Consider the following 14,448-nt stretch of genomic DNA (forward strand, 5'->3'; position numbering starts at 1 on the left):
AGGGGTGCTGCGCAGGTGGTTGGGATGACTGGGAGAAGGGAACTGATGGGGGCACCTGGCGGGATGAGCACTGGGTGTTATGCTATATACTGGCAAATTGAACTCCAATAAAAAAATTTAAAAAAGAAAACATTTTCTAATATTTAACATGGACTAGTATGTCCAAATGTTATCTTCACAACCCTTCCCATTAAAACTGACCAAATTAGAGTTCTCAATGCGATTTCACTATTTTGGCCACAAACTAATGACTGACCTTTTAAATTAAGATGTGGACACATGAAACAAAGAATACGGCTTAGGAGGTTTGTCTTTACTATGGCACCCCGAGCAAAACTGACTAATGATTCTGTGTTGCGTGTGTGGAGAGAGCAAAAGAGCAAGTGTAAGGAGGAGAGGGGCAGAGGGAAAGGAAGAGAGAGTACAAAGCAGGCTCCATGCTGAATATGGGTGAATCTGATGACCTTGAGGTCATGACCAGAGCTGAAAACCAGGAGGCAGAAACTTAGCGGAGAGAAACACCCAGGTGACCCTAGGACAAGATTTCTTGAGGCTATTTAATGAATCAATTTTCATGTTACCCTCTGGGCTCTGATCCGTTGGCTGAACTTTTCTGTAACGGAAGATGGGAAGAATTTTTGTTTGTGTTGCAGGGCAGGTATCCCCAGGTTGTCTGCTGGGTTCTGGTTGTGTTATGTTCACAGCAGATCCTGGGAAATAAATGGACATAGACAGAGCTGTTGAGTGACAGGTTGTTGTTAGAAGAGCCTCGAAAATTAAGGAGTCAATCCCACTTACAATTGCACCCCAAAGCATAAGCTACCTAGGAATAAACCTAACCAAAGAGGTAAAGGATTTGTACCGTAAACACCACAGAACGTTCCTGATAGAAATCGAGGAAGGCATAAAGAGAAGGAAAAATGTTCCATGCTCATGGATAGGAAGAATTAATATTGTGAAAATGTTCATGTACCCAGGGCAATTTACACATTTCATGCAATCCCTATCAAAATGCCATGGACTTTCTTCAGAGATCTGGAACAAACCATCTTAGGATTCAAGTGTGGAAACGGAAAAGACCCCAAAGAGCCAGGGGACTATTCAAAACGAAGACCACAGCTGGAGGCATCACAATGCCAGATTTCAGGTTGTACTACACAACTGTGGCCATCAAGACAGTGTGGTAGTGGCACAAAAACAGACCCATAGATCAATGGAACCGAATAGTGAATCCAGAAGTGGACCCTCAACTTTATGGTCAACTAATATTCGAGAAAGTAGGAAAGACGATCCCTGGAAAAAAGACAGTCTCTTCAATAAATGGTGCTGGGAACATTGGACATCCACATGCAGAAGAAGGAACCTAGAGCATACTCTGACACCACACACAAAAATAAACTCAAAAAGGATGAATGGTCTAAATGTGAGACAAGAATCCACCCAAATCCTAGAGGCGAACAGAGGCAACACCCATTTTAAAATTGGCAACAGCAACATCTCGCAAGATACATCCGCGAAGGCAAGAGAAACAACAGCAACAAGGAATTACTGGGACTTCACCCAGATCGAAAGCTTCTGCACAGCAAAAGAAACAGTCCACAAAAATAAAAGACAACCTACAGAATGGGAGAAGATCCTTGCAAACGACCTCTCAGACAAAGGGCTGGTGTCCAAGGTCTATAAAGAACATATTCAACTCAAGAACAAAGGAACAAACAATCCGATCGTGAAATGGGCAAATGACCCGAACAGAAATCTCACAGGGGAAGACAGAGACACGGCCAAAAGACAATAGAACATCCCCGCATCGCTGGTCATCAGGGAACTACAGATCCAAACCCCCATGAGATACCACCTCACACCAGTGGGAATGGGAAAAGTCACAAGACAGGAAACCACAAATGTTGGAGAGGATGCGGACAAAGGGGAACCCTCTTGCAATGTAGGTGGGAATGTGAACTGGTGCAGCCACTCTGGAAACCTGTGTGGAGGTTCCTCAAAGAGTTAAAAACAGATCTTCCCTATGGCCCAGCCTTTGCACTGCTGGGGATTCACCCCAAAGCTGCAGATGCGGTGAAATGCGGGGACACCTGCACCCCGCTGTTTATGGCAGCAACGTCCACAGTAGGCAAACTGTGGAAGGAGTGTAGGGATCCATCGAGAGATGAAGGGATAAAGAAGATGTGGTCCACAGCTACAACGGAATTATTCCTCAGCCATGAGAGACGACAAATACCCACCATTTGATCTGACATGGACAGACGTGGAGGGACTTACGCTGAGTGAAATAAGTCCATCAGAAAAGGACAAACGTGATATGGTCTCATTCATTTGGGGAATATAAAAACTGGTGAAACGGAATTAAGGGAATGGCGAAATGAGGGAAAATATCAGTGAGGGTGACAAAACAGGAGACACACCAAACTCTGGGAACTGAACAAGGGGTAGTGGAAAGGGTGCTGGGCAGGTGGTTGGGATGACTGGGAGAAGGGAACTGATGGGGGCACCTGGCGGGATGAGCACTGGGTGTTATGCTATATACTGGCAAATTGAACTCCAATAAAAAAATTTAAAAAAGAAAACATTTTCTAATATTTAACATGGACTAGTATGTCCAAATGTTATCTTCACAACCCCTCACATTAAAACTGACTAAATTAGAGTTCTCAATGCGATTTCACTATTTTGGCCACAAACTAATGACTGACCTTTTAAATTAAGATGTGGACACATGAAACAAAGAATACGGCTTAGGAGGTTTGTCTTTACTATGGCACCCCGAGCAAAACTGACTAATGATTCTGTGTTGCGTGTGTGGAGAGAGCAAAAGAGCAAGTGTAAGGAGGAGAGGGGCAGAGGGAAAGGAAGAGAGAGTACAAAGCAGGCTCCATGCTGAATATGGGTGAATCTGATGACCTTGTGGTCATGACCAGAGCTGAAAACCAGGAGGCAGAAACTTAGCTGACAGAAACACCCAGGTGTCCTTAGGACAATATTTCTTGAGGATATTTAATGAATCAATTTTCATGTTACCCTCTCGGATATCTGATGATGATTCAAGTTCCTTGCTGCGGTATATTGTGAATATTTTCAGCCGTTTTTCAGGGCAGGTGTCTCCAGGTTGTCCACTCAATTTTTGTTTATTTGTTTCCACCGCAGATCCTGTGAAATAAATGGACAGAGAAAGAGCTTTTGACTGACGTATTGTTGTTTGAAGACCCTCGAAATTTAAGGAGTCAATCCCATTTACAATTGTACCCAAAAGCATAAGCTACCTAGGAATAAACCTAACTAAAGTGGTAAAGGATCTGTACCCTAAACACCACAGGACGTTCCTGAAAGAAATCGAGGAAGGCATAAAGAGAAGGAAAAATGTTCCATGCTCATGGATAGGAAGAATTAATATTGTGAAAATGTCCATGCTACCCAGGGCAATTTACACATTTCATGCAATCCCTATCAAAATACCATGGACTTTCTTCAGAGAGTTGTAACAAACCATCTTAAGATTAGTGTGGAACCGGAAAAGACCCCAAAGAGCCAGGGGACTATTCAAAACGAAGACCACAGCTGGGGGCATCACAATGTCAGATTTCAGGTTGTACTACACAACTGTGGCCATCAAGACAGTGTGGTAGTGGCACAAAAACAGACCCATAGATCAATGGAACCGAATAGTGAATCCAGAAGTGGACCCTCAACTTTATGGTCAACTAATCTTCGAGAAAGTAGGAAAGACGATCCCTGGAAAAAAGACAGTCTCTTCAATAAATGGTGCTGGGAACATTGGACATCCACATGCAGAAGAAGGAACCTAGAGCATACTCTGACACCACACACAAAAATAAACTCAAAAAGGATGAAAGATCTAAATGTGAGACAAGTATCCATCCAAATCTTAGAGGTGAACAGAGGTAACACCCTTTTTCAACTTGGCCACAGCAACATCTCGCAAGATACATCCGCGAAGGCAAGAGAAACAACAGCAACAAGGAATTACTGGGACTTCACCCAGATCAAAAGCTTCTGCACAGCAAAAGAAACAGTCCACAAAAATAAAAGACAACCTACAGAACGGGAAAAAGAGCCTTGCAAACGACCTCTCAGACAAAGGGCTAGTGTCCAAGATCTATAAAGAACATATTCAACTCAAGAGCAAAGGAACAAACAATCCGATCGTTAAACGAGCAAAAGACCCGAACAGAAATCTCACAGGGGAAGGCAGAGACACGGCCAACAAGCACAATAGAACATCTCCGCATCGCTGGTCATCAGGGAACTACAGATCCAAACCCCCATGAGATACCACCTCACACCAGTGGGAATGGGAAAAGTCACAAGACAGGAAACCACAAATGTTGGAGAGGATGCGGACAAAGGGGAACCCTCTTGCAGTGTAGGTGGGAATGTGAACTGGTGAAGCCACTCTGGAAACCTGTGTGGAGGTTCCTCAAAGAGTTAAAAACAGATCTTCCCTATGGCCCAGCCTTTGCACTGCTGGGGATTCACCCCAAAGCTGCAGATGCGGTGAAATGCGGGGACACTTGCACCCCGCTGTTTATGGCAGCAACGTCCACAGTAGGCAAACTGTGGAAGGAGCGTAGGGATCCATCGAGAGATGAAGGGATAAAGAAGATGTGGTCCACGGCTACAATGGAATTATTCCTCAGCCATGAGAGACGACAAATACCCACCATTTGATCTGACATGGACAGACCTGGAGGGACTTACGCTGAGTGAAATAAGTCCATCAGAAAAGGACAAACTTGATATGGTCTCATTCATTTGGGGAATATAAAAACTGGTGAAAGGGAATAAAGGGAATGGCGAAATGAGGGAAAATATCAGTGAGGGTGACAAAACAGGAGACACACCAAACTCTGGGAACTGAACAAGGGGTAGTGGAAGGGGTGCTGCGCAGGTGGTTGGGATGACTGGGAGAAGGGAACTGATGGGGGCACCTGGCGGGATGAGCACTGGGTGTTATGCTATATACTGGCAAATTGAACTCCAATAAAAAAATGTAAAAACAGAAAACATTTTCTAATATTTAACATGCACTAGTATGTCCAAATGTTATCTTCACAACCCTTCCCATTAAAACTGACCAAATTAGAGTTCTCAATGCGATTTCACTATTTTGGCCACAAACTAATGACTGACCTTTTAAATTAAGATGTGGACACATGAAACAAAGAATACGGCTTAGGAGGTTTGTCTTTACTATGGCACCCCGAGCAAAACTGACTAATGATTCTGTGTTGCGTGTGTGGAGAGAGCAAAAGAGCAAGTGTAAGGAGGAGAGGGGCAGAGGGAAAGGAAGAGAGAGTACAAAGCAGGCTCCATGCTGAATATGGGTGAATCTGATGACCTTGTGGTCATGACCAGAGCTGAAAACCAGGAGGCAGAAACTTAGCTGACAGAAACACCCAGGTGCCCCTAGGACAAGATTTCTTGAGGATATTTAATGAATCAATTTTCATGTTACCCTCTGGGCTCTGATCCGTTGGCTGAACTTTTCTGTAACGGAAGATGGGAAGAATTTTTGTTTGTGTTGCAGGGCAGGTGTCCCCAGGTTGTCCTCTGGGTTCTGGTTGTGTTATGTTCACAGCAGATCCTGGGAAATAAATGGACATAGACAGAGCTGTTGAGTGACAGGTTGTTGTTAGAAGAGCCTCGAAAATTAAGGAGTCAATCCAACTTACAATTGCACCCCAAAGCATAAGCTACCTAGGAATAAACCTAACCAAAGAGGTAAAGGATTTGTACCGTAAACACCACAGAACGTTCCTGATAGAAATCGAGGAAGGCATAAAGAGAAGGAAAAATGTTCCATGCTCATGGATAGGAAGAACTAATATTGTGAAAATGTTCATGTACCCAGGGCAATTTACACATTTCATGCAATCCCTATCAAAATACCATGGACTTTCTTCAGAGATCTGGAACAAACCATCTTAGGATTCAAGTGTGGAACCGGAAAAGACCCCAAAGAGCCAGGGGACTATTCAAAACGAAGACCACAGCTGGGGGCATCAGAATGCCAGATTTCAGGTTGTACTACACAGCTGTGGCCATCAAGACAGTGTGGTAGTGGCACAAAAACAGACCCATAGATCAATGGAACCGAATAGTGAATCCAGAAGTGGACCCTCAACTTTATGGTCAACTAATATTAGAGAAAGCAGGAAAGACTATCCCTGGAAAAAAGACAGTCTCTTCAATAAATGGTGCTGGGAACTTTGGACATCCACATGCAGAAGAAGGAACCTAGAGCATACTCTGACACCACACACAAAAATAAACTCAAAAAGGATGAAAGATCTAAATGTGAGACAAGAATCCACCCAAATCCTAGAGGCAAACAGAGGCAACACCCATTTTAAATTGGCCACAGCAACATCTCGCAAGATACATCCGCGAAGGCAAGAGAAACAACAGCAACAAGGAATTACTGGGACTTCACCCAGATCGAAAGCTTCTGCACAGCAAAAGAAAAGTCCACAAAAATAAAAGACAACCTACAGAACGGGAAAAAGATCCTTACAAACGACCTCTCAGACAAAGGGCTAGTGTCCAAGATCTATAAAGAACATATTCAACTCAAGAGCAAAGGAACAAACAATCCGATCGTGAAATGGGCAAAAGACCCGAACAGAAAACTCACAGGGGAAGACAGAAACACGGCCAAAAGCACATGAGAACATCCCCGCATCACTGGACATCAGGGATCTACAGATCCAAACCCCCATGAGATACCACCTCACACCAGTGGGAATGGAGAAAAGTCACAAGACAGGAAACCACAAATGTTGGAGAGGATGCGGACAAACGGGATCCCTCTTGCAATGTAGGTGGGAATGTGAACTGGTGAAGCCACTCTGGAAACGTGTGTGGAGGTTCCTCAAAGAGTTAAAAACAGATCTTCCCTATGGCCCAGGCTTTGCACTGCTGGGGATTCACCCCAAAGCTGCAGATGCGGAAAAATGCGGGGACACCTTCACTCCGCTGTTTATGGCAGCAACGTCCACAGTAGGCAAACTGTGGAAGGAGCTCGGGGTCCATCGAGAGATGAAGGGATAAAGAAGATGTGGTCCACGGCTACAACGGAATTATTCCTCAGCCATGAGCGACGACAAATACCCACCATTTGATCCGATGTGGACGGACCTGGAGGGACATACGCTGAGTGAAATAAGTCCATCGGAAAAGGACACGCTTGATATGGTCTCATTCATTTGGGGAATATAAAAACTGGTGAAAGGGAATAAAGGGAATGGAGAAAGGGAGGGAAAATATCAGTGAGGGTGACAAAACAGGAGACACACCGAACTGTGGGAACTGAATAAGGGGTAATGGAAGCGATGGTGGGTGGGCGGTTGAGGCGACCTGGTGATGGGCACGGATGGGGGCACTTGGCGGGATGAGCACTGAGCATATGCTATATGCTGGCAAATTGAACTCCAATAAAAAAATGTAGAAACAGAAAACATTTTGCTAATATTTAACACGGACTAGTATGTCCAAATGTTATCTTCACAACCCCTCCCATTAAATCTGACCAAATTAGAGTTCTCAATGCGATTTCACTATTTTGACCACAAACTAATGACTGACCTTTTAAATTAAGATGTGGACACATGAAACATAAAGAATACAGCTTAGGAGGTTTGTCTTTACAATGGCACCCCGAGCAAAACTGAATAATGATTCTGTTTTGTTTGTGTCGAGAGAGCAAAAGAGCAAGTGTAAGGAGGAGAGGGGCAGAGGGAAAGGAAGAAAGAGTACGAAGCAGGCTCCATGCTGAATATGGGTGAATCTGATGACCTTGAGGTCATGACCAGAGCTGAAAACCAGGAGGCAGAAACTTAGCTGACAGAAACACCCAGGTGCCCCTAGGACAAGATTTCTTGAGGCTATTTAATGAATCAATTTTCATGTTACCTTTTGATGGTTCGAGTGATAGTTCTACTTGTAAGCTGCAGCAGATGTTTAATAGTCTAATCTGCATTCCTGGGCAGGTGTCCCCAGGTTTTCTGCTAGGTTCTGGTTGTGTTGTTTCCTTAGCAGATCCTGGGAAAAAAAAGGACATAGAAAGAGCTGTTGACTGACAGGTTGTTGTTAGAAGAGCCTCGAAAATTAAGCAGTGAGTCCCATTTACAATTGCACCCAATAGCATAAGCTACCTAGGAATAAACCTAACCAAAGAGGTAAAGGATCTGTACCCTAAACACCACAGAACGTTCCTGAAAGAAATCGAGGAAGGCATAAAGGGAAGGAAAAATGTTCCATGCTCATGGATAGGAAGAATTAATATTGTGAAAATGTCCCTGCTACCCAGGGCAATTTACACATTTCATGCAATCCCTATCAAAATGCCATGGACTTTCTTCAGAGAGTTGGAACAAACCATTTTAAGATTAGTGTGGAACCGGAAAAGACCCCAAAGAGCCAGGGGACTATTCAAAACGAAGACCACAGCTGGGGGCATCACAATGTCAGATTTCAGGTTGTACTACAAAGCCGTGGCCATCAAGACAGTGTCGTAGTGGCACAAAAACAGACCCATAGATCAATGGAACCGAATAGCGAATCCAGAAGTGGACCCTCAACTTTATGGTCAACTAATATTCGAGAAAGCAGGAAAGACTATCCCTGGAAAAAAGACAGTCTCTTCAATAAATGGTGCTGGGAACATTGGACACCCACATGCAGAAGAAGGAACCTAGACCATTCTCTGACACCACACACAAAGATAAACTCAAAAAGGATGAAAGATCTAAATGTGAGACAAGAATCCATCCAAATCCTAGAGGTGAACAGAGGCAACACCCTTTTTCAACTTGGCCACAGCAACATCTCGCAAGATACATTGGCGAAGGCAAGAGAAACAAAAGCAAGAAGGAATTATTGGGACTTCACCCAGATCGAAAGCTTCTGCACAGCAAAAGAAACAGTCCACAAAAGTAAAGGACAACCTACAGAACGGGAGAAGGTATTTGCAAACGATCTCTGAGATAAAGGGCTAGTGTCCAAGATCTATAAAGGACGTATTCAACTCTAGAGCAAAGAAACAAACAATCCAATCATGAAACCGGCAAAAGACACTCACAGAAATTTCACAGAGAAGACAGAGACACGGCCAACAAGCACATGAGAACATGCCCCGCATCGCTGGCCATCAGGGAACTACAGATCCATACCACAATGAGATACCACCTCACACCAGTGTGAATGGGGAAAAGTCACAAGACAGGAAACCACAAATGTTGGAGAGGATGCGGACAAAGCGAACCCTCTTGTACTGTACGTGGGAATGTGAACTGGTGCAGCTGTTAGAAGAGCATTGAAGATGAGTGATAACCTTATCAGAGGTCAAACTTTGATCTTATTACTGGTCATTTGCCTTGCAGAGCAACCTGAGTCAGCATGCCGCGCAGAAAGGCCTGGAGTTGCCATATGCTTATGGTTCCTGACTGAGAATATAATCTGCTAAATTTACAATGAAACACAATATGGAGTCTCACCCCTCCAGGTATTTAAAAAGGTCTGATGTATATTCTAGAAATCTGAGTTTTGGCAAATAGTTCACAAAATATTGAAAGCTGAATTTTGCAGAGATTTTGTGCAGTGTCTGCAGCACCTTTCAGCACACCCAAGAAAAAAGCAATGATTTCACGTCCATTGATGAACAAAAGGATAAAAAGATTAGTCTATCTCTACAATGAAATATTATTGCAAGGTAAGAGGAAGGAAATCTCAAGAATTGTGATGACATGCATGGCCATGTAAATCAAATACTGCATGATGGCACTTATATGTGCACTGGCACGGTCAACACACAGCATCAGGAAAGAGAATAGGAGCTAGAAGGAGGGACAAAGGGGGAAATGTTGCTGGTCGGATACAAAGCTTCAATGATACAAATTCAATGTGTTCTGGAATTCTATCTGCAACCAAGGGCCTGTCATAAGCAACGCTGTATTATATGCTTGAAATCAGGAAGAGATTAGAGGATATCAAATGCACTTACTGTCAAAGAACAAGAAATTCGCTAGCAGACACTGTGTGGGGACATACCTTTCTTTTGATGAGACAATATGCAAAACAGAACAACATAGTCATTGAGAACGCAGTGCATAGTGTTGATGACTTGCCAAAAGTTACAATACTGATGAGGAAGGGGTCCGAGACAGGACGTGAGTTGGTTCCCTGGGGAGAGAGTTCCCTGAACACTTCAGATCTGCCTAGGGTCCCGGAGATCATGCTCTGATCCCCTGAACCAAGGGCTGCCTCAGTCTCTTTCTCAAATCCTCCTGCCCTAAGTTCCCTGTGCAAGACATTCCACAACAAGGGGGACTGCCTGAGCCAAGAGTAAAGTTCACATCCTAACGGAGTCATCCACCTCCCGGTTTCAATCCCTGACCCAAAACACAAAGCAGTTGCCCCCAAGTCAAGCTCTTGGAAATGGCAACGGGAAGCCCAACTGTGGTCATCCTCCCCCAGTGCTCACACTGCCATCTGGTTCCCATGAAGCCTTCCTGGGCACCAGTGGACTCGCCCTCAGTGACCAGTGGACTTCTCCCAAGCTGACTCAGAACCCAGGATTTTCCAAACATACTGTCCCATGAGGGCTCTGCCAAGAAGTAGCTTCTTCTCTTCAACTGACCAAACATGTTGAACAGTTATTGTGAATTCATGACATTCAAGCATGTTTTAGGCCTCAGGGTGAATGTGTTATCAGACATACTACCACATGTGTCTTATCACTTTTTTTTCCCTTAGGAAGGCTGCATGCCCAACATAGACTAGACACATGACTCTAGATCAAGAGTTGCATTCTCCACTAATGAGCCAGCCGGGCAGTCTCCACTCTGCTTCCAATTCTTATTGTATGTGTGCCACGGCCTGAGGTCAGACCATGCCATGACACTGATGGCCGGGCACTGGTCAGCTCTGTATCTCAGCTGTACAAGCAAATAGCAATGAGCGGGGAATGGATACCAAGCTAACCATAACCTGGCCCTTGAGTCTGATCTTCATTGTCCCAGGGGTAGGCTCTCATTTCACCATTACTAGCGCTCATCATACAGACAATGCCATCACATACCAGAAAGAAAGTCCTCGATTCTCAGCGGATCGAGGTCACGTGCTCAGCACTGACAGACTTAGACCAGGTTATCTAATGGTGCCTCCAAACCCTCAGAATCTGCAAACCGACTACAACCATGGCTTTGCACCTACCACTATCATAGCTTTATGCTGACCATAATCATGCTTTAACTGACCAGAACTATGACTTGGAATTGACCAGCCTCCTATGTCCTTTTCCTACTAGTGATTATAGCAAGATCTTTACCACTACGGCTCAAGAGCTTCCCTGGGCTATGTAATCACGGAGGTGACCTCATAATGGTAGACAGTGCTGGGATTTCCCTTGGCACAACAGGTCCTTCCTGACATACACACAGACGCTAAAGATCCTTTGCACAGTAACCAATAACTCCATGCCTGAGTCATCATTGCAGTTTAGTTCACTAATTAGAATATGAGTTTTGGACTCTAAGCTTGGATTCATATCCTGGCTCCTTAATTCGGAGTTCATGAACTTCATCACTGTGTCTCTGTTTCCCCACCTGAGGAGGAGGGAGTGTCAACAAAACATCACATATGTGTTTGATGAGCATTGAATGAATAAAGGTATGGATAGTGATCAGGAAGGTTAAGTAGAAGCTAAATATCCTGTCTGACATCTCACGTTTCCCAAGTTCCAGAGCTAGATTGAACCCTGGGAATCTGACTTCCCAGACCATTGCCTTGTAACGCAAACTGGCTTTGCCTAAATACAAGTATTTTACCTTAACACCATTTAGTATTCACAGAATTGGAGGCCTTGAAAAAAAAAAAGCTATTTGCTTCCTCCCTGAATATACTCTTGGGACCCTTGATCTATCCTGACTATCCTGCACGACGTTCCAATTCCTGAGTCATGATCAGCACATCAAATGTGATGCATAGTAGTGTGCAGGAAAGTAGAGTCACTAGTATCAACTCTTGTGTTTTAAAACGTGTGAGACAAGGTCACTGTGCATTAATTATTCCTCACACTAATATACGTGCCTCAAAACAGTGCCTGGTGACCCTTGGCATGTCCTCGGATAAACCACAGCTTAGCTTTTGGACAGAGTTCTGGAGGGCAGTTTAGGAGAACTGAGTAAGACGTTATATGAAAACAACTCTAATGAAGTCTCTTTGTTTTCAAGCGACATTCCTAAGTGCAAACGCTTGCCATTCTCCACATCTGTAAAATTTACTTTCTCTACTCAACTGTGTGCATCACCTATTTTTCTTTGAGAATGACTAATAAGTGTTTACATGGTTATCTCTCAGTCATTAGTTTATTAACCAATTATCCACGCAAGTAGAAAGACTGGCTATTTGTTGCACACCTGAGAATAATATCATATATTCACTATGCTTACACCTTAAGAGGGGAGGAATGGGATGAGGGATAGCATAAAATTGATATCTCTATAAAGTGTAATTTTGGAAAATGCCCAAAGGGTAACAGGAAATATGTGTTTGGGGCATAAATGGAATCAGAGACATTCATATTCACAGGGGGACTTTTGGGCAACCATTCAGATGAAGGTAGCAACGTGCCCCTGCAAATACGGAACTCGATCCCCATTTTGGGAAAAAACGCAAGGAAGACATTGTAAAGCATTGATAAAACCATGACAAGTATCCTCCATATCAACCTTTCTGGATTTGCACTTAATTTCTGAAATGAATACTTTGAATGTGTAATTTTGGACACTAACGAAACCTGAAAATAGACGTGGCCATATTTCCCCCTGTGAGGTCCTTTGTGATGACAAATGAGGGCTGCAGGATATAATAGGGAGTAAGACATTTTTTCAAAACGGAGGCACAATATTCAAGGCAGTTAGTTTGGTAGAATAACGAAAAACAGAAATGGAGCAATAGAACAAACGAAAACGCGTACGTATAACGCCGCATGACAATTTGGGGAGAGGAAACTAAACAATGAGAAATATAGTCGGAGAAAGAGTTAACCATCCAGTTGGTAGCAAAGAGCATTCAGAAGATCTTTAGGAACATACCATCGCAGAGTAAAGAATTGAGATTGCCCATTGTCACGACGCCAGGTAGAGAGCTGAGCACCTACTCACTTCTCACTCACTCAGCTCAAAGAGTGACAGGTGGGAAGAAAGTCAGAGGTGTTTCCCGTCACCATGGCAACGGGCATCCTCATAAAGCTTTCAAAGTGAATGCAGCTGCACAGCAACCAACTTCTGCTCTGTAGACTGAGGTGCATCTGGGGAGACAAGGGTGGTATTTGAGAGGAGACACTTTGTATCACAAAGTGTTAGATAAGTAGAGTTTGTATAGCAAACTCTATTTTAAGCTGCCTGAGGACCCTCGCACTGTTTTCCAGAGTGGCTGCTCCAGTTTCCTTCCCATCAGCAGGGCCGGAAGGTTCCCCTTTCTCCACATCCTTGCCAACGTTCGTTGTTAAATTTAGCCATTCTCACCAGTGTAACGTGGTACTTCATTGTGCTTTTGATTTGTATTTTCCTGTTCACAGGTGTTGTGGAGCATTCTTTCCCGTGCCTTTTGGCCACGTGTAGGTCCTCTTTCGAGAAACGTCTGCCCCTTTGCTCTGTCCATTTCTCAAGTAATATTAAAATATGTCATTAGGGGCGCCTGGGTGGCTCAGCGGTTTGGTGCCTGCCTTTGGCCCAGGGCGTGATCCTGGAGTGCCAGGATCAAGTCCCACATCAAGCTCCCTGCATGGAGCCCGCTCCTCCCTCTGCCTGTGTCTCTGCCTCTCTCTCTGTGTCTCTCATGAATAAATAAATAAAATCTTTTAAATAAAATACATCATTAAAATATAAAAGTTTAAATAAATAAATAAATAAATAAATAATATATACAAGTTAAAAAAGGAAAGATTTCAAAAAGAAGACTTGATAAAACAAGAAACTAGGTGAGATGAGAATAAAGGAAAAAATAGAGGATGACTGTATCTTGAAAGAAAACGGAATCATACAAGGAAAACCTTGAGTTGCTGTGCTCTGTTCCCCAGTGCTAGAGGTTCCACTTCTGTTTGGTCAGGAAATGTGCTGCTCACCTGTCCTTCCAGCTGATCCTCCCAGGAAGGGCCTGCTGCACAGATTCTCAGGTGTGTGTGCCTGGGTGGTGTTGCACCGACCTTGTCAGGGGGCCAGGCTGTTTGCTCTGTGAGGGTTTTGTTCCCTGAAACCTTTCATGTCTTTTTGGGGAGTGAGAGGCAAAAAGACCACACCCTGATCTCCAGCCCCAGAGATGAGGGATGTGGTGACTGACCAATCTGCAGACTCCGATGGTGCCTGCCTACTCCAATTCTCTCCTAGGGGACCTGGGGGGACGCAGAAATGTGCA

General features: G+C 44.0%; 1 protein-coding gene across 11 annotated transcripts in view; it reads right to left on the reverse strand.

Moving 5' to 3' along the window:
* LOC112676696 (uncharacterized) overlaps positions 1-13,271 on the reverse strand; it is a 29,612-nt gene extending 16,341 nt beyond the window's left edge. For 6 of the 11 annotated variants that reach the window (XM_049101939.1, XM_049101942.1, XM_049101932.1 and 3 more), the window contains exons 1-5: positions 13,128-13,271; positions 7,945-8,073; positions 5,489-5,617; positions 3,034-3,162; positions 582-710 (exon numbers count right to left, since the gene is read on the reverse strand). In XM_049101939.1, coding sequence (XP_048957896.1) covers positions 582-710; positions 3,034-3,162; positions 5,489-5,617; positions 7,945-8,073; positions 13,128-13,158 — 547 coding nt within the window. In that variant the 5' untranslated portion in view covers positions 13,159-13,271. Of the gene's footprint in view, positions 1-581; positions 711-3,033; positions 3,163-5,488; positions 5,618-7,944; positions 8,074-11,244; positions 11,379-13,127 lie in introns of those variants that run through there. The other 5 variants (XM_049101936.1, XM_049101937.1, XM_049101941.1 and 2 more) reach the window with 5 other exon arrangements.
* Positions 13,272-14,448: the final 1,177 nt, after the last annotated feature.

This window comes from Canis lupus, chromosome 26 (assembly GCF_003254725.2).
Source record: "Canis lupus dingo isolate Sandy chromosome 26, ASM325472v2, whole genome shotgun sequence".
Lineage (NCBI taxonomy): Eukaryota > Metazoa > Chordata > Mammalia > Carnivora > Canidae > Canis > Canis lupus.